At 38.8% G+C, this 27202-nt stretch overlaps 1 protein-coding gene across 2 annotated transcripts; it reads left to right on the top strand.

Annotated features, from left to right (window-relative positions):
* The first annotated feature begins 5097 nt into the window (after nt 1-5097).
* On the top strand, nt 5098-23067 carry trip10a (thyroid hormone receptor interactor 10a). Of its 2 annotated transcripts, XM_079252971.1 has the most exons (15): nt 5098-5386; nt 12597-12712; nt 13307-13363; nt 13738-13885; nt 14679-14741; nt 15131-15235; nt 15319-15447; nt 16335-16481; nt 16605-16793; nt 19424-19588; nt 20368-20477; nt 20705-20837; nt 20988-21076; nt 21159-21292; nt 21565-23067. In XM_079252971.1, the coding sequence occupies exons 1-15, from the start codon at nt 5363-5365 to the stop codon at nt 21714-21716; spliced, it is 1761 nt and encodes a 586-aa protein (XP_079109097.1). In that variant the 5' UTR covers nt 5098-5362; the 3' UTR covers nt 21717-23067. The 2 variants fall into 2 exon arrangements, with proteins under 2 accessions (XP_079109097.1, XP_079109098.1); XM_079252972.1 differs by lacking the exon at nt 19424-19588.
* Nucleotides 23068-27202: the final 4135 nt, after the last annotated feature.

The raw sequence follows: 27202 nt of genomic DNA, 5'->3' as shown, positions 1-27202 counted from the left end.
ACCTGGAAGGACAACTCTGAGCCAAAAACCATCTGCAGTTATTAAAACTCAACATCCTCTGGATCATCCTGAAACACACCTTACCATCTCCATCCCCTTCCACCCTCCTGCATGGTAGTCTGACAAAATGCCTCTAAGAATGGTGGGCCTTCTCGTGCTCTTGCTACTACATGGTAAGTGTTGATGCTCTGTAATATTCTACAGCTCATAAATGTTAAATGTTTATTTCATAGTGAAGAAAAAAAAGGTTTTTGCTTGCTTTTGTTCAGTCATCGACACTTGTTGCAATGTTACCAATAATACACTTACCCATTAAAATCAATGAAAGATAGGGTTTTTATGACAGCAATATCTTAAAGAAGGATGGAAATGATTGTGTATGAAACCCTAGCGAGGCACGTAAAAAGCATGAAAAGGAATAAAGAAATGAAACTAAGAAGGAGGAGTAAGTGTCAAGTTTTGTGGTGAAGAAAAAAAATATCCTTCGTTCAAAGGCTGCATGTGCATATTGTGTTGGCAACATAAACTGGGTGTGTCCAATAGTCTTTAAAAGAATAAAATTTATTAGACACTTTTAGTGGACAGTCTATATCTGGACAAATATGTTTTTTTGACATCATGGCACAGATGCTTCAACAGAATTATGCACTGGAAGTACTTTGATCTGACTTATGCTCAACTTCAATATGACTTAACCACACCGCAGCAAGTTTTTCTTCACACACACACACACACACACACTTTATTTTTTGGGGGTGCTAAGTGGTTGCAATAGGCTTCAAAAAATACAAATATAAAAAGAAAAATATATGGCAATTTTTCATGTTTCACGAATATTAAAGTAAAAGAATGTGCATTTTTATTGCAGGCTCTTTTTATTTCACATATCTTTGTAAGTAGCAACTTTTTACTGGAATCTTGACTAACATGACAGGGAAAAATCTAAGTGTTGATGATCTATGCCACAAGAGTGCAGCAAAGGCAAATTTTACTGTTTGTCATTTCCCAGGTGCAGGCAGTGTCTCATGTCCCCCAGGGCTGAACCCTGTCATCCTGGATCCACTGATAGAAGAATATGGAAGAAATATCTCAGTAAATTGCACCAGTGCAATGTGGGATGAAAAAGAAATAACCCTGTTGATTGGAAACAAAACCTTTACAAATACATATGGTCAACATTTTGTCTACGGACATATACAACTAAATGCCTGGAATATGATGGCGGTGTGCAAAATACAGCTGAATGATTCCACTAAATGGATTGAAAGGGCTGAAATAACTGCATACAGTAAGTGCATTTTCATGAGCACAAAACAGTCAATACAAAAGCCAAAATCAATAATTATTCAATATTCATTCATCATTCACTTTGTTTTTTACAGAGATTCCAGAAGTCACTCTCTCTATTGAGAAAATAGTTGGGACGCAGTATAAACTGCAGTGTGACATCACCAATTTTGCTCCAGCTCAAAACCTTGTTGTCACATGGTACAGAGATAACGAAGTCCTTGCCACAAACCATTCTGCTAAATTAACCAAAGAACCAGTAAATGAGACCTTTGCTCTGGTAGCAGACGTCAACAGAACAGAGAAGGTTGTGCAGTTTAGATGCAAAGCTCAGCTGGACTTGAAGACACACCGACCACTGGTTCCTGTTTTTTCTCAAGCGCACAATGTCTCAGTTCTTTGTGAGTAAACGTCCTGATTCAGCAGCATCAGAATTTTTCTAATTTTGTACAGATTTTTTTAAGCTTGTTAATGAAATAAAAACCTTTTTTCTTCTTCTTTAGATGCTCCCGAGCACACCAACGGTTTTAGGAATAACATCAGTCTCTCCCAGAGTGAGAATCTTACCCTGATGAGTGAGGCTGAAAGAACCGTTCCCCCTTACTTTCAGTCGGTTATTGATGGCAAAAATTTGACAGGAAACACGAGCCAACACAAAATAACTGAAGTAAATGACAGTGCAATATACACCAGCACACCAACCAATGATCTGGGAAGCATATCTCCAGAAATCAATGTTACTGTGATCAAAGTGACCACAAGTGCTCCTCTTACTGCCAGGACCACCCATGAACCAGGTATGCATCCTGGCTCACTTGAACACATTTTGACCATGCCGTAGACAGCAGTCAACTCATTTCTCATTGTGCACCAAATCAAAGTTCTGATTGAATATGTTTGCTCTTGAATAACAGGTTGCTCTATAATCCTGACACCCCCTGAAATTATGGTGGGATTTGGAGACCCAGTTGAAGTTAACTGCACTTCAAACACAAAAGTTACAGGAATCGGTTGGGAGGCTTCAGTTGGAGGCAAATCTTTAGAAGAAGTTACTGCTCTTACCTGGAGAGTTGAAAGCTTGACAGAATGGAATATAAAACCTCTCTGCTATGTTAATCTGATAAATGGAGTTCAGTGTTCAGCAGGGCCAAACATCACTCTCTACAGTAAGTACAAGCCAAGTCTTCTCTTCCAAGATGTTTGATAATTGCATTGCTTTTCACAGCAGATTTACAATGCTACTTTATGAATTAATTAATAATGAAAGGCACAAATATGCTAGATATCAGGGCTTAGTATAGATTAAGCCAAATGCTGATATTTTTATGCAGAAAAGAAAATAGGTTCAGCTGTAAACAACAACATATATTTTTACTGTCATTTTTAATACTTTGTATGTTGTTTACAGAGACTCCAGATGTTGTGTCAGTGTCTGCAATGGATCAGGGTCCAATGATCGAGGGCAGGGAGTATCAGCTGAGGTGTGACATTATTAGTGTGGCTCCTGCATGGCTCAAAGTGACGTGGTACCATGGAAATGAAACTGTGTTCTCTGATGAAATACAAAAACACGACACAACCCCAACCAATGTGTCAACTTACTACAAATTCACTCCTGAACGAGGTGACAATGGATCAGTTTTTAAATGTGAAGCTGAGCTTCAGCTAGGACCCAAAGGACCAGAATCCCTCCCTGCTGTATCCTCAGATCCTTTCAGTGCCGTTGTTTACTGTAAGAGTCCTTCACATTACTCATTCCTTTTCAGTACACCAAACTCCTATTCAACTTCAAATGAACCCATTTTGGTTTTGTTTTGTAGATAAACCTCTCTTTAAAACGTTTTCAAACCATTACATTGTTGTGGAAGGAAACTTAACTTTGAACGAACTGCCATTTGAAATTGATGGGAATCCACCACCCAGTGTTAAATGGTATCATCAGGGTGCACATATCAATCTACTTGAGCGGCTCAAAAGGAATGACTCTGGAAAGTACACATTTGAAGCTGGCAATATTATTGGCACAACTAACATCTCTTTTCTTATCACAGTTGAATGTGAGTACTGCAGATATCTTCCACTTGTCTTTATAGTATAAACACATATCACTCTGCCATTCCTTGTCCTGAACAATGTATTATTCCATGTTCACAGATATGCCCAGTTTAACCTGTGAGAACCAGTATGAAGTAGTAGAGAAGAGTGAGATAGAAAACCTATGTAAACTAGATGGATTACCTTCACCCTCCATTACCTGGTTCAAACATGAGAAAGAGCGGATTTCCCAAACACACTGGACAAAGTACGACGGTGGAAAGTACTTACTTAAAGCAATCAACAAACACGGAGCAGTCGAACACAAGTTCAATCTTCAAGTTTGGTGTATGTTTTGTGTTTTAAGATGATATTTGACATAAAATCACATTCAGTCTTTTTATTTTATTGTATTTTAGTCATTTGAGATTATTTTCACAGGACACCTTTTTTTTTTTTTTTACCCTCCCTGTTTTCTCCCACAGATACTCCTGTGTTTGAGGATAAAAATACCACTATTGAGATAACTGTTGGTCAAAATGTGACTTTTAACTGTAGTGCCGAGGGCAACCCGAGCCCTGAAATCCACTGGATTTACACCAACTCAGCCAATGTGATTGTGGACACTAGGGGGCACTACAGCGTCATCACCATCACAGAAGCCACGTCTGTCAATGCTGGCCTTTACCATTGTGTTGCCAAGAATGTAGTTGGGACAGTGAGAAGATTCGTCGAACTGGTGGAAATAGGTATGATTACCGAGTCTGCGCACAAAATAGACATGCTTAAAAAAAAAAAAAGAACAATGCAGTCGGAGAAGATGTTGCCAAACATAGCTTTTCTTATGGAAGAAAAAACATGAATGATGTCAATAAATAAGCAGTAATGATTAAACTGATATTTTAATTTTCTTCTCTTACAGATTACGCCAGACGTCATGCATCCGTCATCCATGGATGGATGCTTCCCGTTGCCATTTCGGCGGCGTTGCTTGGCTTGCTTATTTTACTTGTGTTGTGGCGCAACTACAAGAAAAAGCATGGGATTTATAATTTGGTTGCAAACAACGTACCCATGTCTCACATGTGAATACACACTGCTGAAGGGAACGCTTGGATTGAATGGGTGCTGAAAAAAAAAAGGAACTGGATGGCAAGAGTAGGTTGTAAACGAGCATTCCTCTGCTTGTATGAAACAATATCACCTTCATACATATTAAATGGACTGTAAATGGTACTAAATTGAATGCTTTGAGTGGTGTTGGGCGTTTGGCTTGCAGCTGACAAAACAGGTGTATGGAAGCCGAATAAAAAGCCCACAATCATATTTTGTATTTCATTTAGAAACCATTTTTATAGTACATTACACCCCCTCCACACAAACACACACACAGTATTCCCTTAAATTATTTGCAGTGCTATAGGTTTAATCTCATTTGTAAGAAATGTGAAAACTTTTGCGTCCTAAATAGGATGACTTTAGAAGTGTGTATCCTCCTGCACGTTGTGTTTAGTGTCAGATGAGTGATGGCTGATCAGCACAAAATCCCTGGATCTCCAGAAGAATTCAGCCAAATGATGGGTCGTTTGTAATTAACCAGGAAGAGGAAGATGTGGATGGGAAGAACTGTGACTTTGACCTATCCAAGCCATGAGGATGTCGCAGTCTCTCCAGGCTGTGGCAAGGCTCGTGCGCTGCCCCTTTAAGACTTAGGATTTGGGAGTGACGCGGATACGAGAGCTCGTTTGTCCCTGTTTCCTTCGCAATGAAAAATATTTGAACTAACTAAATTACGACTGCCAGCACAAGGTGATTGGTTAATCACAATTTTGGATTTTCATAATTTGTTAACGAAGCAAACACTGCAGCGCGTGGTGTTTCTTATCGTTTTCCTTTTTTTCTGTCTTTTTTTTTTCTTTTGTAATTGTTTTTTTTTTTCTAACCACGTCGGGATTTTCTACTTGGGCCGTCCTCGGAACTGCTGGGATAACTTTGGAGAAGTTCTTTGTTTTCGTGGGCCAGCTTGGCAAACAAGCTAAACATGGATTGGGGCACTGAGCTTTGGGTGAGTCTGTCTTCTGTCTCTTCAAGAGCAACACCGTCAGGATAAGAAGAATAAAAGCCTAATCCTTCATGCAGCGCGCGCAGGAAAAGTTGGGAAAAAGTCTGAAAAAGTGAAAGCGTTGGTGAAAAGTTCGTGTTTGCACACGTATATTCACGACCGCTGTCTTCCATCTGAGGACTTTTCGTTGAACGGCTATCAGATAAAATCCCAACATTAACAACAAGCAGATATCATATGACACCAACAAATCGGGTCGTTTTCTTTTCCAGGTTGTCAGCACTGTCCATATGACGGTATGCAAATTGATTTTAGGCAAAGGAAATGTAATTCGTTCTGCATTTAGGTACTTTAAAGTTCAGGAGCTGTTTTTTGTGGCTTGTTTGCTGTGTTTACATTGTGCCACGCTCCCCCCCCCCCCACAGAGATGAAATCAGCTGCTTGGCAACAACCATCACTGATAAGATGCTTCATTTATCTACCTGAGAGGCAAGATTACATGTTCAGCAAACCGTGCACTGATTTGCCACAACACACGTTTTATGAGGCTATATTGACCTGCATAGTATTCAGATGACCTGTCCCAAGAGACAAAACTTAAACATAAGGCCCATTTACAAGGTTAAACCGTTTTCTTGCTGCTAACTAAACCACTTCCTGGAAGCAGCAGTTAAAAGGGGTGACATGATCCAGAACCTAAACAAAGCTTGTTGTCACCCATGCATGCTTTCAGGGAACCTGGATGTGTAAAATGGAGCATTGCAAAGATGAGGATAGGGAGTTTGTGACCTCATTACAGCCCCCCCCCCCCCCCCCCCCCCCCCCGGCCTCTTTTCCCTGTCCCTTTTTTCATCCTATGTGCTGATGCAACAGCCTGATTAGTTTTGCCCTACTTTGATTGATACAGAGAAACATCCGCACTCCAGTATTAATCAGACTTTCTGCAAGAGTTTTTCCTGTTCCTCTGCTTGAAGCTCCTGTTTGACATTATGGTATGATTCCTTTAGTCCCTTGTTTAATATAAATGTATTTAGTGTAAATATAACAATATTTGACTAAGTGTTTGTGTTTGGTAAGGACTTTGTCTGTCAGGTTTGACAAAAACTTCCCAGACATAATTGGTCTTGTTGGTGTTTGGCTCCATAGTCAACCTCTGAGCCAAGTCAGCTCTCTGACATCTGTCCCCTGATTGTTGTTAATCCGGTGGCTATTTTAAGCCACCAGTTTGTAGCGTGAAAGATCAGTGTGGTGGCTTTAGCTGTGATAGTGAGAGACATTCTTGTGAGGCAGGTGTGCTGAATTTCCTTCAAGACAAGGGGCCGCAGGCCTGAGACATTTACAGAAGCTTTGTTACATGGAGGATTTTTTGAGGTGATTCCTATAGATGTTTCATTTTATGCACGTGGTTTTATTAGAAGCATTGAAAGGTGAGGTGTAGTAGACACTTCTTTAAAAATAATTGGTATTAATGGAGAGAATGAAATATTGATGCGATATTAATACCACAGAAGACAACGTCATAATTTGATCTCATCTGATAAAATCAGCACATTACTGACTTCATTGCAGACTTCTTTTTTTTTTTAGTGTGTGAAAGTTATAAAAAACAACTCAAAATACAAAAATGATTCAGTCTGATTTGAGTTGAATAGTTTTTTAGCTTTCTATAGTTTTTATTGCAACATGGATGTTGGGATATTGTAACAGCCTTTTTTTTTTTTTTTTTCTCTTTAATTTTATTTATTAAAACTTTAGATGTACAATGTATATGATCATGTTGTTCAGTTGCTTCCCTGTCCAAATCTGTGTAGTAACATTATGGTATGTTTTTCATATTTAGCAGTTTTTTTCAATTAAGGGAAAAGTTAGTAGAGTTAGTGTACCCATTGAGACAGCTAATAAACTTTCAGGACTGTCGCTACCAAGCATTCTTATTGCACAAGTGCAGATCTGTTAGTGAAATATCAGGCATGCAAAGAATTGTTTCACAGCACAAATGATTTTTATTTTAGTTTTTTTTTACTTTAAACCAAAAATGACCTTGGAAAGTTTGCTTTATACAAACTATATCTGATTTCTGAAAATCAGCCTTTAAATCCTACAAACATAATTTTTTATCTTGGCTTTGGGGTGTGATGAAAAGTAGTTTGTTGCTAAGGTTTTACTCATTATGTTTTTGTAAGTAAATGTAACGCATCTTATAGCAGTTTTAAAGTCAGAATAATACAGAATCAGATTTGCATGAAAACATGTAATAGTTGCTTAAAACGCATTACAGGACAAAGAATTATGTTGTGCTGAATTGTTCAACTGTTTATTCAATAGTCTGATTAGCATTTTTATGTTTCATGATGCAGCTTGGATTTAAAAGAGGCTAAAGCTGAAATGGTTCCAGTGAAATATGGTCGAAGTTGCTGTGATAGTGAGTGAGTGGGAATATCAGACTTGTTACAGTCTACTGTAACAGCAGCGGCCACTCAACATTTCACACACCAGCTAACTAATATTAGCCACCAAGTGCCCAGAGGTTAAGAAGTCAGCCTCACAGTGAATAAAATGCGTGAGTGTCAGTAGTGAGTGAAACAATTAAACTAAAGCACAACCAGTACACAACGAAATTCACACTGAAGAAAAGACGACCATGTAAAGCGATCAGTGTGGGTGCACTGTTGTGGTTAAAAACCGACTTCGTGGCAATGTACGGCACAGATGAGAACAGAGAAACAGCTGCCTCCAGCAAAGCCAAAAACAAAAAGTTTAGCGTTTCCACTAAGCAGTTGTCTGTTAAATCCTTTAAACTCAGCTGGTGTCTGCCCCTTTTTCCAACTGGAACCGGCTAATATTACACGTCTGTAACTACCATGACCCAACGTTCCATAACATGTCCTAAAAAAACTTCAGATCATCCACTTTCTTTTCCAAGGAGAGAAGGGCTGCACAACATATTAAAACTAATCGGTCCAATATTGGCACGAATAACATTAATATTTCAAAAGCATTTTGACTAAAAATAGGAGGAAAAAAGGATCAGCACAGGTGTATTAATGAAAACTGCGTTCCAGTTGCAGGATGTTCCGTCCTTGAGCGTGCTCTCCAGTAAGCAACACGTATGGATGCAGGAATAGAATGCAGCCTTGAGATTAACCACATATTTTAACATCTTAAATAATACATTTGAAGCATATTGCACTTGCATTTGCAGTGAAACAGTCTACTACATGTTTTGCTGATAACCTGTGGCTTCTTAAATGAGTTAACAAGCGCTTGGAAAAGTTTTATATTTGCATAGGATTTGTATTTTTAAGTAAGTGAACACCATCAAACATGTGAAAGCATGATGACGTAAGGTTGGCTCGGAGATTAAATTTGATATAATTTATTTTCTTTTTCCTTTGGACCAGTAGATAAGATTACATTACATTTAGACCATTTCAGTGTTTGGATAAAACAAACTGCTCTTCTCTGCTTCTCTGTAATACTGACTTGTTCCACTTGACATTCATTTCAACTGTTTAAATCCGGCTGGATGGTTGATGCCACATTTTTCAAGAACATCATGACTTTAAAGCAAATGTATTTTATTTCTTTCTATGCTGTGGTATTTTCTTTTAAGATGAGTATCCATTTATAAAGAGGTAATTGCTGAAATGTTGAAGTTGTTTTTACGATGTAACCGGTTGATTTAAAAGTCTTTAAAGCTTTAGTTTTCATTTTGTTTAAGTATAAGCTTTCAATTGTATATAACCTGGTCTTTTTTTGCAGTAAAGTTTCATTAGTATTCGATAAACTGAGTGTGATCTTGTTTATTTTTCCCCTGGAGATTACGTTTATCCTTTTGGTGTGTAGGGAAAGATAGTTTCATGTAGCCTCCAACAGTTTTAAGATGAACAAACAAAACTTGAGTAAGGCAGATAAGAGAGCTACTGACAGTATGTGCAAACCTTTTACATGTTTTAAAAATAATGTTATATTGTTACAGATTAAAAAAAGTAGAAAAAACTTTCCAGTGAAACTGTTATCTTATCCAACATGTAGAATCCAGAATGAGGAAAATGGTTCTTTCTTCTACACCGGAACCAGCTTTCTCACAATATTTCTGATGGTATAACTTGTTTAGGCAGGATGTATTTAGAATGACACAGCTTTAAATTGTACTTTGACAGATATGCTGAGCAGGGTGAAGGCCTAGACTCTAGGCCCTAGAGGAAGCTTGCAGGATTCTGTACGTACATGTATCAGCGTGAGAAAATAACTGAAACCCTTCAAGTATCCCAGGTTTATCTAAAACCTAAAAGATTTTAAAGATCATGGACAGGTTTCCTCAAACTAATAACTTTTTCTGCATTATTTTCTTGTATCAACTTTCTTGTCTTGTCACCCTACAGATCTGGATATCTCTTCTGTCATGGAATAACTCAAATATTTTGCATTTAATTCCCCCCCTCGCAACCAATCTCAACTCCAGTTTACCTTCTTTTTTTACTTTACTCAGCAAGAGTCAAAATACTGAATTTGCAAATCACATTTGGATCTATGCAAAGTGCTTGTATTAAGAGCTAAAGATAAAACACAGCTTTCTGTTCATGCTGTTATTTTGGTGCTTGAGAGTTTGTGAACCTTTACAGTGTGCTATATTTCAACCTAAATATGACCCAAACTATCCTCAACATATCAGTCAGTTATCTGTTGAGGAAAGGGAGCCAATAATACATATCTGTGGGTAGGAAATTAGTGGTCAGTTTGATGGTAAGGTGGGACCAAAATAAACCCTTTTGATATAAACAAGAGTGATGTTTTGAAAAATAAATCACACTTTACTCCAGCATGAGAATGTTATCCCGTCTGCGAAACATGGTAGATGTTTAGTTTGGGCTCATTTTGGTGCATTTAAATCATCATCAACTGAACAGTGAATTTATACAGTATCAGTGAGTTTTAGTAACCCAGACAGTAAGTTTTGCACAAAAGTCATTTTGCCTAATGTGTTTTATAGTGATGTTAATGTTTACTAAGACCTAATCAAAGTGTTGATATTAATTTAAAAGAAATTGGGAAGACTTGAAATTGATAATGTCCTGTGAAGAGGAATGAGTTAAGTTCCTCTAAGCCGATAAGCAGGGCTGCTCAACAGTTACCCATCTGCTCAATTTGGGTTACTTCTGCACAAGGAGCAGCTGAAAGTGAGACGCTTATAGACTTTAACACACACAAATTTATAGAGAAGTGCTGAAAACTATACATAGATGCAGTGGTTGTTTTTTGTTGTGTAAGTCATGACTTCAGTCATTCAGAACTTTGGCTGTACACACAAGTTGCTACCTGACTTGTTTCCATTTGTGGAAACAAGTCTTGAACGTTTCCTTGAACGTCATTTGAACATTTACTTGAACGTCTGAATTCTGATCAGTGAATTACGTACGCATCAGAATCAGATAGAGGTAATGGATCTGACTGGTCTCAGATTTAACAAGATGAGGCATTTAAAGGTAACAGTAATGAAAGTAAAAGACAGATGTAGCCACCATGTCACAGGTTTGTGGGCTTCTCTTTGATATTGACATCTGTGTACCTACCACTGATATGCAGGAGATGGGTCAGAGCAATAAACTGAAAATTCTGCTCTCATCCATTCAGTCATTCATCTATTACTTAGGACAGCCTCAGTACTTTTAGCAGGTTTAGCAGGTAACTGGAAGGTGCACGCTCCCCCAGTCAAGCTCTCCTTGTGTGTTTGGGCAAGACACCTCACCCACCTTGTGTCCAGTGTCAACATTGCTGGTGTATCAGAGTGCATGCATGTTTGTTGGTGGTTTGAGAGCCCATCGGTGTGGATTGCTTACCATGTTTCTGTCAGTCTGCCCCAGGGTAGTCATGGCAACACATGTAGCTTACCACCACAGAGTGTGAATGGAGTGGATGAATAATATGGGTTTTGGAATAAGTGACATTTTGCAATTTAAGCAAATATATTTGGTAAGATCCACTTTGGATTTAGAATGTTGTTGCTGCTCCGATTTGTATCAATTGTATTTTGATACAGTTTGGCAATACAGCACAAAAGTGTTTTTTTTTTTTTTTTTTTGCTGCAGTTGAACTCTTTCTTGCTGTTTTTTTTTTTTTTTGTTTTTTTTTTTTTGTTTTGTTTTATGGGTCCTTTGGATCTTTATAGCCTTAGTTGGCTTTGTTCTGCAAAAAAACCACTAATGTTTAGTTTTTTAAATTTGGTAATTCAGTAAGATAATGCTCAATTTACCATATCTGAAGAAATGCATTGAAATCCTGCAGTTTGTTTAGTTCACTATTTCCCATCATTTTTACATCTGAGAAAAACAAAATCAGTTTTTAAGACCATCAGCTGTTTTAAACATCATGTCTTCTACCATTAACTTGAAGCTGAACGTCTAGATGTGGCTGTTTTTGTTTGGGATTATGATTTATTTATTTATTTATTTATTTATTGATTGATTGATTGATTGATTGATTGTTTGGAGTTATTGATGGATTTTAACTGTATTCTTTCATCTTGTCTCATTCATTTAAGATCTGCTTCTTTTGTTTTCCCTAAGTACCATGAAAGTTATCTAAGGAACAAACAAGGCCCAACATGCCAGGAATCCTCTTTCAAAATACCCCCATCCAAATTCAAAAGTCGACCCCCTTCTCCCAAAACACGGCTTGGGGGAACAATTCTTTTTCAAGTCAGAAGGACAAGCTTTGTTTCCACCCATCACCTCCTAACAGACTTGTCGGAGCTTGAAGTTGTCATAAAGTCTCTTGCATGAGGAAGTGAACAAAGCAAAGTCAGCTGTTTCTGCTCTGAATGAAGACATGAAATATGTCACATTAATGACTTTATGTACCGGCAGCCATTTCTTTCAATATCATTACTACAGAATAGTTTACTCAATGCAATTTAATCCTCTTCCTGCAATCCATCTTCATACGTGCTCCATAACCTAGAGTTAGGTAGATGTTTAAGGACATCATCCATGCATTTTGCACATGTGAAGTGCTTTCTTGGATTCTGATGTGTAGGGGAAAAAAAAGTTTGCTGTGCTTTGTTTACTGCCTTCCGTTCTAAACCCTTCTAGATGTCCTCAAACTCAACCAGAGGAACATCCCATCCTTAGCCTAAAAGTAAACACACGCCCTAACTGCAAGTCAGCTTGTCTTTTCCTTATATGTCTCACTTGCTCTTTTTTTTTTTTTTTAGGATCAATATGACATCATAGAGAAGCACACACAGTCCGGCCTGGAGCTGGTGGAGAAGTATGTGAAATTCGTGAAGGAGAGGACAGAGATTGAGCAAAACTATGCCAAACAACTGAGGTAGGCCTCACTCTTGTCCTGTTTTTTTTTTTCTTTCTTTCTTTTTTCCTGTGCTGACTGTGTGAAATACTTTTGTGCAAGTGTGTTGCTTACAGCAGCTTGCGGCTGTGTTTGTGTGTGTTTGAATGTGAGCATATTAAAAGGTTGTTTATGAAATGTTTGTTGGTCTTATGACTGCTCTGGGACAGAGATCTAGCTTGTCTCTGAAACACTAGCCCAATTCTCCTTCTCCAGTTGCAGTGTGCTCGCTGGCCCTCTGTGCCCCCCCCCCCCTCCTCTCTCTCTCTCTTCATCCCTACTGCTTCCTCTCACAGTTGTTTCCCAGTGTGCAGACCCACATCTGTTGTAGTGCAGAGTTTGCTGGAGAGGAGAGGAAGTGGGAGCAGACTGGCGCATGATAGACGGGATGTGGTGAATGGAAGAGTATAAAGAGGAAGAACAGATATTTGAATATGTTCATTGTGGATTTGTTTTTAAAATACAGCTGTGAAAAAAAAAAACCCAAAACACTGGTTGTTGCACAGCGATGTCATTCATCTTTTCAGTAACTTCCCTGTGAACTTGTTAAATTTGATCACATATCATTTCCCACAGGAATCTCTCAAAGAAATATAACCAAAAACGAAGCAGCAAAGATGAACCAGAGTGCAGGTGAGTCTTAGTCTGTAGCTTCTCTTACAAAGTCTGTCTTCCAAAAAACAGTAAACCTAGTTTGGCTCATTATTCCCCTTTTACTTACACCCATCATAACATTTCAAGCACTCACTGAGGGAACTACTAAAAGTAAAAACAGACCAAACTACATATGGTATCCAGTTTTAAACTGTGAGAAATAACCTTTTTGCCGGCGTGATCCATGTAGTTGTTGCAGTCTGATGTTGGTGACATTAAATGCCCTCAGACGGAGGCAGGAATAAGGAAGTCCTGATCTTCTTATCACTGCTGAGCTTTGTGTCTTGTATCATGCTATCGCTGGTCCCATCAGTACTCTCCACCCTTTCCTTTCTCCTCCTCTTAAATGATAGGTTGTCCAGCTATCAGTCGTTTTTGGACATCCTGAATGAGATGAACGACTATGCGGGGCAAAGAGAGCTAATTGCTGAGAACTTGATGATGAACATCTGCATCGACCTTACCAAGTACCTGCAGGAGCTCAAGCAGGAACGAAAGACGGTGAGCGTGACATGCGAAGAACCAGGAACACACCGGGTTGTCCATCTTAAAACCCATCATGGTAGCAACCACTGTAGTCCAGTTAATGATATGGGACATGTTTATTTTTGCTTTTTGATTTTTAGCTGGGAAAGGATGTTTTTCAGGTCATCTTCTCACAGCTCTGATGCTGAAGCTTGTTACTTTTTGTTCCAGTGCGCTTTTCTGGGCCACTTTTCTTTTACAGTTTTACAAGCTTTGTTGACTTAAGGGTTTGATTCATATCTGCAGTCTACGTTATCTTAAAAAGAAAACACTGAGTTGTGTATACACTAGTGTACTGTTGTGTCCCCACAGCAACATATTAAGAAGCAGTCTGACAAAATGCCAAATGTTTTTTTTTTTCTTTTTAATTTCTTTGTGCAGCATAATCTGCAAAGGAGGGGTGTAAAGTTTAGGAGGACGGGGAAGATAAACTGATTTAGAGTGGAGATGAAATCTCACTTCTGTGGCAGGAAAGGAGTCTTGCTTAGTGTCTCCTGAGGGAGGCACGGTCTGTGCAGTGGTGTTCCATTTCTCCATGAGGAATGCTCCGTCTTTGTCATGTTGGATTGCAGACTAATGCAGCTGTGTGCAGCCACTCGCTGAAGACGTTATGTCTCAAACAGACACTCTGGTATTTGTTTTCTTGTCTGTTTTGCCGTGTGGCTTTTGGAGGTCATTGTTTATTCTGTCTGCTCCTACACATAGCCGTATGTCTCCCTCTGTCATCTGACCCTCATCGCACTCTGTCTATTTTTGTGAATGTTTGCAGTATCTGATGGATGCCAAGAAGGCCCAGCAGAGTTTGGAGAGCACCTACAAGCAGCTTGACAGTGTAAGTCTAACCTCGACATTTAAAGATTAATCAGAATATAATTGGGGCGTGTTTCGAGTTCAGAATAAAATGTATTCAAAGCACTCTGCAAGAGGGTTGTTGCAGACTCTGTAGTCATGCAGGTTGCTTTATTTGTCTATAGTAAAAACAGGTGAACAGAGTAGGAAGCTGTCTCATTTCAAACTCCTCCGACATCATTGGTCCAGGACATACATGGTGATTATTTTAGTTTTCTGCTCCCAGAGGCTAAAACTTCCCCTGTCTCCTCTCCTAGACAGTAAAGCAACTTTGCTTTGAATAGTGGATCCTCTTCATGTTTGATTCAGACACTGGCTTCTCTAATTTACCAGAGCTGAACTTTAATTTTTTTTTCTTTCCCTCTGCAACAGAGTAAAAAACGCTTTGAGAGGGAATGGAGAGAAGCAGAGCGGTCAGCACAATATGCAGAGAAGACGGATCAGGACATCAACGCCACAAAAGCTGATGTTGAAAAAGTAAGACAGGAGAAGTATTTGCATACACAACATAGTAAGATCAGAAGCGGTTATTAACCTGTGTGCTTTATGTGTGGTTGCAGGCCAAACAGCAGGCTCATATGAGAGCGCACATAGCAGAGGAGTGTAAGAATGACTATGCAGCCCAGCTCCAGAAATACAACAAAGAGCAGAGCCAGTTCTATTTTAATGACATGCCGCTCATATTCAATGTAAGTGCACCACCAATTTCCGGAATGGTTATAATTGCAGTATTGAAAATTAATATAGCATCCCAGCCGATACCTTGAACCTGTGTTCTGTTAAATGGCTGACAGATTACTGGTGGCTCTGGAAGGAAGGTCTGTTGTTGCAGAAAATATGAGAAAATTACTTTACTTCTCACTTAATTTATCATCATACTAAACATTTTTCTAACAACAGCATGATCTTTAACAGGCTGCAATGTTTAGTTAGTAAATTAGGGTCCTATTAAACGTAAAGTAAGATTACTGTGGTTAGGTTTTATCACTGCTCTGTCATGAAATCCACTTTTAAAGGACAAATGATAATCAAAATGTGAACAAGAAGATTTAAATTAGGAGTCCACAGACAAATAGGTCAAGTCCTGGTGGGTACTTTTATATTCTATGTTCAGTTTATGATATAAACAGAGACTTAAGGATGTGTCCTACTGGAAAATACCCGACTCTCCAGCTGCTATTCTGCATCACTAGTGCAGAAATTTTGAAGTAGTGTTTCACAGGATGCTAAAATAGTGGATGCCACTGAGTGCAGGTGAGACCATCAATACTGTATTACGGTTACCTCACCAAATTTACTTTTTTTTTTTTTTATCTATATTTGGAAAATGTATGTGTATTCATAAGGAATAGTGTTAGAAATACATAAAAAGTACTGAATGTTCAGATTTAATTTCACCTAAATGAGTTATTCTGATTTAAACCCAGCAAAAGATTATGTTCTTTCACTTTTTATTTGCTATAAATGTTTGAAAATGACCATGAAGAAATATTTTATGATTAATATGTCATGAATCGTTCGTGTGCTGCATCCTTCTATTAGTCGATAGTAATCTGCTGTTTTGCGTCTTCTCTAGAAATTGCAGGATCTGGATGAGAGGCGAGTACGGAAGTTGGCACAAGGTTATATATTGTTTTCAGACACAGAAAAACATGTGATGCCCATCATTGGCAAGTGTCTGGAAGGCATAACTAAAGCCGGCACTAATGTTAATGAGAAGAACGTGAGTTGCTCTTTTAAAAACTAACATTTTATAAACAGCATGACTTAATGCAACCCTGGTTTTATAAAATGTGCATCTGTTTGTAATAACTTTTGCTCTCATCCATAACTGCATTAAATGCAGGACTCCATGGTTGTAATAGAGCAGAATAAGTCCGGCTTTGAACGTCCTGGAGATTTGGAGTTTGAAGACTACAGTCAGGGTATCAATCGAGCCTCATCTGACAGCAGCTTGGGAACACCTAAAGGCCCCTTAGACCTTCTGGGAAAGAACAAGAGCAAAAACTTTTGGCTTTTCAGCAAAAGAAATAAGGTAGGACATTTATTTCAGACATGCCTCAATGTTATATTTGATTTCTGGTAAGTGTCCAGTGAATGGGTTAGCGACTCCCATGTATTAATGTTTTAGGGTCCACAAGTTGGCATTTAGATTAGGAGGTGACTCTTTGCGTTGCAGAGCCAAGAATTTCCATACAGAGAGTGCTCACGGTGAACCTGAAGTGACGGCTACACACACACACAACATGCAGTGTTAAGACCTAGTTGCTACAGCTCAGTGTAATAATGCATGGGCCACTTTCATTTCATTATGAATGATCTCACACACACCATATCATTTCCTGAAAAAGTCCCTTTGCATGGCTCTGTTCCTGGCTGTGAGTGAATAAACCTTGGCTCCACCACCCCACAACCCCCCGAACACAACCCTATCTCTGCAGAATGCTTTCCACTGGGTCAACTGGCAGTCAGCATTCTGCTGTGCTTGCGCTTTTATCGGCACAGGACCAAAACAACATTGAATTTTCTTCTCCAGGCATCCACAAACACACTGCCTCCATTATTCCGCCCAGAACCTGGCATTATGTGTCACATCACAATAAAAATCTTTGTACCATTATCAGAACTACACCAGGTTTGCCAAGCCAGAAAATCTTGATCATTGTTAACACGGATATGTTTGTGTTTGCTCTTTAGTATGTATGTGATGTGGAAGACTCACGTGACTTTAACGGATCTGTAAGCACTCTCAACTCCTACATGAAACTGGTGTTATGAGTGACTGACCACTAACCAGCTAATGGTCCCCTCCTCCAGTCCCAAAACCTAAATGATCCCTTCTTTCGTCCTTGCAGTGTTTGCTTGCTCAGCTCTCTTCTTTCTGCATGTATTACTGGCTGTACTGGCTGTGCTGTGTTGTGCACGCTTCCTGTTCTATGTATGTGTGTGGCACGGAGCTCTGTGTCATCAGTCATGCTCTCCCAATTAGGTCTAAAGAGCGTGAATAGGAAGCTGGCTGTACTGACTTGAGTAAACCCTAAGTTTACTTGAGCCATTCCCATTAACAGCTCCCCTTTACTTAGATCCCCCATAACTCGAAAGAAAAGTCGCACCAAAAGCAGTAGATGTTCACATAATAACAGTGTTGTGCTTCAAGCTCTCAGTAATTAGGCCTAGGACCCTGTTGTAGACCTTGTTTTAAGTCGCCATCATTGAAGACTAGATGTCATCAGCCTCCTGTGTAATTTAGCTAATAGATCCCACCGCCACCTTTTCCCATAAATACAGATTTATGTAGTTCCCTTTTGGCATGTTGGCAAGTCTCTTTCTAATGCAGGGCATTCACCAAGCCCTAAAAATCCATAAGCACTTTCCCACTGTGGAAAATTATGAATACTATTTATAACAGCTGTACTGGTTCATGAACTGATATGCTGTCTGCTGTATATGGGTCAGAGTGTGGATAGTTGTGCTGCAAATGTGAACATGGTGGTTACTTTTCTTTCACAACATTACTTTCAGAGTTTGAGAAATGACATTTTTCATTTAATACAGAATAATTGACAGTAGCCAACAATGGCAATCTTCACTGCAGACACTTGGCGATACTGAGAACAAATTTAAAAGACTCACAGCTTTATAAAGTGATAACAACAGCTTTATTCGGGAGGATATGTTTTATTATTGTTGTGAAAAACTTAATCAGGGGAATAGCAAAACAAAGCAACTGGCAATAATGGTGTTGAAGAAAAATATCTGGTATGACAGCTTGTGGAACTATGGAAGCTATACATTTGTGATTTAGCTTTGCTGGTTTGCCCCATGGGTCCTCAGTGGGAGTCGCACTCTGCCTTTTAACTATGCTTGAGTTTGGCTGCAGGCGTTGGGCAGGTGTGGCACCAGTGGGGAAGCTATGGCTGGTCGCTTACTTTCTAGTGTTGTTTCTGGTCATTCCATGCAAATTCACACACAACTCTTCCAGGTCAGGCATCTGATTTTTCCTAGAAACCTGAGAGTGTTCTGTTGAATTGTCCTAACAAAAAAACCCCCTTATTATTCTACCTGTAAAGAAATTATATACACGCATTAAACACAAGCATACAGTAAAATGCTCACATCTCGGTGCAGCATCTCGCCAAAACTGACTAAAGCTAGATGTCAGCACAAAAAAAAAAGTTTTAATGCTTCTTAACTTTGGGCCTGACTAAAAACTTAGGAGGAAATGGTGACCATGTTACTATGAAAACCGAGCGATTGACAGGATATAGGAAAATTTCAGTGACTGAATAAAAACAGCCCAGCTGGCATAACATGAAAAATGCATTGTTGTTATAAAAATTGCAATATACTGGGAAGATTGGGTGAGTTTCCATAAAATGACCCTTTTTATTTCCTTTAAAACTTGTGTGTTTTGGGGCCAAAGATGTATGTTTGTTCTTTCATGCTCTTTGGGCTCGTGTGCTGGGTTTGCTCCAGTATTGTCTTCCAGGCATTGTGGTGTGCTTTAAGTTGTTGACGTTGTCTTTTTCTTTCCCTTGTCATCTTGTTTTTGTCTTCCTGTCTCTTCCATTTCTGTTATCCTCTCCCCTCCCTCCCTCTTGTACCATCCTTTGCCTGCATACCTCATTGTTGGGTGCTGGTACTTTTGGTCTTGCCCAACCTCAGCTCTCTTCCTCCACACTCGCTCCTTTCTCTACACCCCCCACCCCTTCACCCCCTAACGGACTCCCTTCCCCCAAGTTTGGCCGGGACCCCCTGTCGTACTGTTTGAAGGAGATCAATAAGACAGTCAAACCCAGAATCTCTTCCTTCCGGACACTCAGGAGATCGGTGAGTGACAAGAGGAGGTGATTCGGGTGCCAGGAGATCTCATCCATCATCCCGTTCTCATGGCTCCGCAGGAGCCGCCGAGTTCCTCAGATGAAGAAAACAGTTTACATTTCCTACTGCAGCTATTCAGTACAAACAGTTTATATTTTTAATGGGTTAAAAACATGTAACCAGAATGTATTTTTAAAGCAAGAAACACTTAAGGCTTATCAGATGTTTTATCTATATACACAAACTGTTTTTTTTTCCCCATCAGAAATTTAACCAAGAAAGAACCACGGTAATATGGATGGAAATACTGGTGCAGGGTTACACTGTCTGATCCAAAAAAAAAAAAAAAAGAAGACCACCTTTCCTTTACAACCAGCAAACTTCTATTTATTTCCTTTTACAAGTGTGTGTGCGAACGTCAGTGCACAAGAGCAGAGTTCTTGTACTAATGAGTTTGTATTGAAGAGGTGGCCATCTGGTGGTGGGGGGGAAAGGAGGAAAAACAGAGATGTGTAAACTAATTTTGAATTGGCTTTTAATACCCATGGGTGGTGGTTTTGTTTTCAGCTCACTAACAAACTACACATTGTTGCTTTTGTGGTTAGTCTAAAACCGTCCAACCTGTGACTGGAAAGGGTTGATCATTATTTCATGGGCTGACTTCAAACCACAAGGCTGGTGTTATCATTTGGATGTGTGTTTCTGTGGTTACGGTGAATATGTTCATGAAATTGTCAAATGTCAGCCTAAGTGCAGTGTTAACCCACCCTTCCTGTGACCTCTTGCAGCCAACGGTGACAGAGGACTTTTCTCATCTCCCTCCAGAGCAGCGCAGGAAGAGGCTACAGCAGAAATTAGACGAAATTTGCAAAGAATTGCAGAAGGAATTAGATCAAAGGTGTGTGTGTGTATGTGAGAATCCTGTGCATTAATAACATTCTCTGTTGTAACTTTCCAGCTGGATGTGTGGATACACTGTTTATGCTTCGTAAACAACTCTTTGCTGTTTGTGTGTGTTGGAATTGTTTACCTACCTCTGAGCTCTGCAGGGAACAAAATTCGCCCCGAGTAACTTTCCCTTTTTCCCCTTCCCTCTCCCATCTCTCTTCTCCTTTCTCTTTTCAGTGAAGCACTTGGAAAGATGAAAGATGTTTATGAGAAAAATCCTCAAATGGGAGATCCAGCTTGTCTTGCATCACAAATCAGCCAGACGTCCCAGAATATGGAGCGGCTCAGAGGAGAGCTGAGCAAGTATGAGGTAATCCTCACTTCAGTTGTTTATTAATAGTATTTCACATCTTTATTTCTTAATTCTAATATATTTTTAGGCTTTTTTTGTCCTGTTTCACTCTAAAAAAAAAAAAAAAACATATATGGATAACCCTGATCCTTCATTGTCTTTATCCAGAGTTGGCTGGCTGAAGCGGGTGGACGAGGCGACACACTGCGCTATAAAACCCATACATTTAACAATAACGGAGCTCATGATGCACACAGGTAAAATCACATTTCACCATGATATGTTTGAAACATGTTTGTGTCCTCTTTGAACTGGAAACCTTCTGTATTTCCTTTTCAGCCCTGATGGAGCTCACTCCGATGAAAGCACCCCGGACCCCTCGCAAGCCATTTATGCCGAGTTTGATGATGACTTTGAGGATGAGGAGCTAGCAGCTCCTATTGGAAAATGCACAGCTATGTATAACTTCCCTGGTATGTCACAGGGTATTTTAGCCAGCTGACAAACTCATGAACTGTAGTCGAAGAGTGGGATTAAGAGCATATGCTGTTTTACATTTACATGTTAAATTTCTGTTCAGTTTTTTATGCAATGAAGATTAGTTTTCTTGTTTCACATACAGAACTACAAAAATCTTCCATCTAGGGTCATGAGGTGTTTTGGCTTCATTTTGAGGGTGCAAATTTTTTAATTTGTAAACTATTAAAGTGATATGTGTCTCAAGCAGCCTGTCCTTCCCTCTCAGGTGCCAGTGAAGGGACCATTTCCATGCAGGAAGGGGAGGTACTGGCTGTAGTAGAGGAGGACAAAGGGGATGGGTGGACCCGTGTCCGAAGGAACAATGGCGACGAGGGCTACATACCTACATCTTACGTCACCATCACCCTGAACAAATGAGGAACAAGAAAAAAGAAAGATTAAAACTTTGCAAAACTGTTCCACTTGGACCAGGCTTGAGGAAGGCATCCCACTAATGGGCAGGACTGCCATGGCAACCAGAAAGACCCAAATGAAGTGCTTAGATTTCTTTAGAGGCGTCCAGAGGATTGGTGCTAATATTTGGTCTCTTATGGCTTGCATTGTATGAAATTGTAGTTGCGCAATACCAATATCACAAGGATGTTTAACTTCCTGCCATAATCTCACCATACTTCTGTTTTTTTTTTTTGGTTTCGGTAAAAAGTCTTTCTCACATTTTAGGCACCTTTGCAGTGCAAGTGTTTGCCTCCTTCCACAGCCTAATGAGGCTTTAGCTTCTAAGAGGAAGTAGTAGTCCTAGAGGAAGAGAATTAGTGATGCTGCCATTTTTACACTGACTCTTAACGCCTGTAATACTTTGGAACAAAACAACACCTGTTTACATTCAGTTAGAAACTGACCAGTTTCTGGCCCACCACACCCCACTCCACTGCAGAAAACCAGAATATGTGACCTGTTTCAGTTCTCATATTTCTCAAGTGTGCCACTTTCTACTTTTAGCATTTGAACTTTGGGTGAGGTTTGTTGAAGAAGAACATATTTCTTTTTCATTTTCAGAAGTTTGAGAGGTGTGGACAGCTCTCCTGCTGTGGTAAAGCACAAAAACACCACCATGTACAAATCATTAATATCCTGACAATCACAGACATATCATCATGTAATTTAAAACCTTTAACAATTGCAACAAGTAACTGTTATTTTCTAACAGTCACAGACTGAATATTTTACTAAAATAATTTATTACAAGTGTATTAAAAAAAAATCATCCTTGACAAAAATTGTACTTTGTATTAAGGACGTTCTGATGTTGCTCTTTTCTCCTTGCACACAGAGTGGACAGTCCTTAGCCACAAAAGGGAGTAAAAAAAAACATGCACACGTAGAAAATGATCCATGAAGTCTATTGTATTTATAATATATAATATATATTTTAGCTGTCATAATACCACTATTGTCTTATTAGCTTTTAGCTATTCAAATAAAGATTATTTTCTTTGCAAGAGGAAACTTAAGATGGTTTTGTTAATGTTTTATTTGGAATAACCCGAATAAGTTCAGAAGTTGTTCTTTGTCCTGTTTTTTATGTTATTATGGAGCCAGCAACTATCATTATCTTTCCACTTTATGACTTTATGCTAATGTGTCTTTGGTGCCTTCCTGGTTAAAAGATTGTGTTTTTGCCATTTTGCATATAAGATATTGTCTCCTTTGTTTTTTCAAGACTCAATAAATGTAAAAGCACAAGTCAGTGTTAGAAATAGTTATGTCATCTCTGGACTTGGAGAAATAAACTATTGAAGCATATTTTTATCCAATAAAGGTTGCGTCTTTCCTCACTAATATGACAAATTTTAAGAGTGTGGGATCTGGAATAACTGAACAAAAATTTGGTATTATTTCTACAGCCAAAGTGTAATTATCAAGTTTAAATGTTTGTGTGCCTTTACATGCAAAGAAATCATGTGTTTTCAGTAAAGCTTATTCTCTTGAGGTAGTGCCTAAGAGGTTGAAACACTGTAAAACATTAATTAAAAAAAAAGAATGTAATGATTTGCAAATATTTACTCAACAACAGCACTGCATTAAAATGGGCATGATTCTCTACTGAAAATCACTGTATGCGCTCAAAAACACTACCAGGCATCACTGTTTGTGAACACATGCCAGGCAATCCACCACAATGCCGATTAAAGCTCTGTCATGCAAAGAAGAAGCCATATGTGAACATGATTCAGATATGTTCCCATCTTCTCTGGGTCAAATCCCATTTAAAATGGTTGGTAACAAAGTGAAAAAAAAGAATATGGTCAGATTAGTCAACATAATTCTTTTTGGAAACCATGGATAATGTTTCCTGTAGACTAAAGAGTGAAAGAGACCATCCAGCTTATTAGCAGATATCTAAAATGCTGGCATCTCTGATGGTATGGGGTTGCATTAAGCAAGGGTTTCCAAGTCTCGTCCTTGACATCTGCTATCCTGGAGGTTTTAGATGCAACTCTTCTCCAGTACAGCTGAATCAACTAAATAGCTCATTACTCTGCAGAGCTGCATGACATGGGGTTGATGGAATTAAGATATTTATTTAGGATGTGTTAGAGAAGGGATGTGTCTAAAAAATGCACAGTCATAGATCTTGGTGACTGGACTTGGGCACCCCTGTGCTAAAGTATCAGACAAGAGAGGGACAACAATCCTCAGCATCTGGTCATCTCAGTCGGTTGCAGGCAGTTGTTAAAAGAAGAGGTGATGCAACACAATGGTTAACATCAACCTGCCATAATGCTTTTGAGATTAGTTGTTCCCATCAAATTAAGAATGAACTAACCTTTCCATGCAAAAAGAAAATCTCTGTTACATAATTTTATATGTTGATGTTCTATTGAAAATAAAATGTGGATTTAAGATATTTACTAATCATTGCATTCTGACTTATTTACATTTTACACAGCATCTGGACTGCTTTAGGATTGGAGTATTTAAACAAGAACCAAATAAAACAAAACTATAAACTATAAAAAAAAATCTGTTTTGCAAGACGAGCAACCTTTTGCATCCATTAGGTTGGAGCAGACGAAACTGCAGTATTTAGTGCTCAGGGCATAAGAACAGAGCGGTCTCCAGCTCTGAACTGAGTATGTACCACTTATCCCCAGTAGATGGCACTGTTGCATCATTCTCTTCTTGGCCAGCTCCTCCCTGCATAATTATGTTTTCAATATAGGCCAGCCATTTGCATACCTGGGTAAATTGCACCGACTTCAAAACCATGAGGTTTGTAATGACTAATTAAATAACCCAAAATTGGAAATGCCCGCCTCCCCTACCTCTCTCACCCTATTCACAAAAACAGTCAAGAAGAGCAAGACGATGAACACAGATTTAATATAACATGGTTCAAATGAATTATTCAGTCATAATTTCAAAGGGAATTAAAAATCACGAGGAGAAATGATACAGGTCTACACAACGAAGGGAGCCTCCAACAGTGGCATGCTGTGACAATGACTGACTGATCAGATGGCTGAGGAATCAGATCATCATTTGTATGCAAAACTGTAATTCTCTAGATGCTTTAAAGGTCAGCTTTTCAATGAAACTACTGGATTCAGCCAATGTCTTGTGCCTGCCTACAGCTGGGAGGTAACACTGCAGCCTGGTACCTCAACCCATTCTGGTGGGAATATTAATGGGAAATGCACACAGAACATACAGTGAAGAATAACAACACGGTTGTAGTTTCATTTTTCAAATCCATTTTGCCTTCCTCGTAATACCAGAGTCAGCTATAAAAACGGCTATTTTAAGTGTTGCATTGCCTTTATTTTTGCCCTTTGAGATTTATTAGATATTTACTTTCATTATCTACCTAACTTATTTTAACTATGTCGGTACCACAGTACATGGACCATAAGTGTCGAATGTCTCACATGCTTAGTGACGGCCTTACTTAATATATCACTTCATAATCTATGTTTCAGTAATCTACAATAAACAACAAATGATAAAAACATGCAAGTTTTATGCCCTTATGCCTTACTGAATTGGTGGTTATTTATGATTTATATTATTTTGTTATTACCCTTTAGTAAATAAAAGAATTTTCTTCTTGAATGAAAAAGAGAAGGACATGCTATCACTGCAGAGCCAGAGGATCACACTGCGAAATGCAACAATGAACTAAGGTGATGGTAAACGTTTGCTGGTGGATTATCTGGGCCTTTGACATCTCCAGCAGCAAACAAGAGTCTGACTGTAGGATTTTAAGGAGGTCACTAATGCAGATGTGGTGTCACAGCTTCAGGAACTGCCAGTGTTGTCTGCTTATGGTCATATCAAAAATAGCTGACTGACAGTACACACCTTCCATCTAATTTCAAGACTCGGAAGGCTGATAAATTATGGAATAACATTGTGATCATTATTAACAATCATTTAAGAGGACGGAAATACAATGCCAATGTAGACAATAAGAAAGCCACTGTAAACAATCATGTTTTGATGGGAATTTACAACATATATGTCCAAACTGTGTAGCAATAAAGAGTTTTTTTTTTTTTTTTTTATCATAAAGGGTGCTATTACCAAATAAGCAATCATTTCTTTGCCCTCTGCACCACAGGTGATTAAAGATCTAAGAAATCAATCTTCCAGCAGTTGCTGCAGGAAGAAAATAGACAGAGATGAAGGAAAACCTTTAAGCTTTTCAGCACCTCTGTGGAGTGTAATACTGCATGGCTGTTCTTCTCAGTAAAGAAGAACTCAATTTAAAGGATTTGTTGAGCAACCTCTAAATAATTAATATTTTGGTTTCAGAGTTTCGTGCATCCTAAATGGTAAAAAAAAAAACACACAAAAAAAACTTGATTAAACAACCAAGGTAAGAATCTGTAATTGTTGTTACACAGCAGCTGTATAAATAAAAGACTCTAAGATTAATCACTGCCTCATGTTGGTTCCTGTAGCACAGCTTGAGTTCAATTTTCTGCTGGTTTACGACTTCTGTCTGAACGCAATCATTTTGTTTAAGCTTAGTCTTGTCACACTGGTGGCATCCTGCATATGTGGATCCAAAGAGCCTTTAATAAGCAGCCAAAGTATTTTACCACCAATCTGTTATTCAGTTCCAGCAAAACCAGGGCAAATGCAGAACTGCTACAACTCACCATTAAGCGTTGTTACGCACAACAAGTCATTAACTTGAAGGTGAATCCCATTTTACCAGTATGTAATAATCAGAGTAAGACTGAGTCATTTAATCTCTGAAGTGCATGTAAAGAAACCGTTATTTAGATGTTTTTATCCAGGTCACTTTATGAAACATGCAAACATATGCAACTAGCTCTGTTTTTAAAACTTTTAGCTACGTTTGCTTCAAATCTATAAAGCAACAATTTCCTACTTGGTTTCACATGCAACGTATACCAATATGGAGAATGCCTCGAGCCAAACTTCTGTCCTTTATGAAAAAGTAATTTAAATAGAAATCACTTTTTTGTGATAGATTTCAGATGATTTATTAAATTCCAATTTTCTTGATGTCAGGAAAGAAAAAAGGGGATGAAATATAACAAGAAGTGCTTATTTTTGTAGAAATTGTGTGTATGTCTAGTTTAGACAAATAGTTTAAACAAGTACGTAAGTTTGAATTTTATATCCATCCATCCGTCCATCCATCCATCCATTCATACATATTCTATGGCTTATCAAAAGCAGGATTAGTTGTAGATCGTTTCCACTAAGCAGGGAAGTCCAGACGTCCCTTTCATAGGCCATTTCTTCCCAGTACTTCCAGTTTGGGGGATCCTGAGGCTCCTCCTGGCCAGCCAAGAGACGTACTCCCTCCAGCGTGTCCCAGGTTTTGCCCTGGGCCTCCTCTGGATGGTATGTGTTCTGAATACCTC

This window comes from Telmatherina bonti, assembly GCF_933228915.1.
Source record: "Telmatherina bonti genome assembly, chromosome: 14".
Taxonomy (NCBI): Eukaryota; Metazoa; Chordata; class Actinopteri; order Atheriniformes; family Telmatherinidae; genus Telmatherina; species Telmatherina bonti.
Note: the sequence above shows the minus strand (reverse complement) of the source record. Positions and strands in the feature narration are given on the sequence as shown.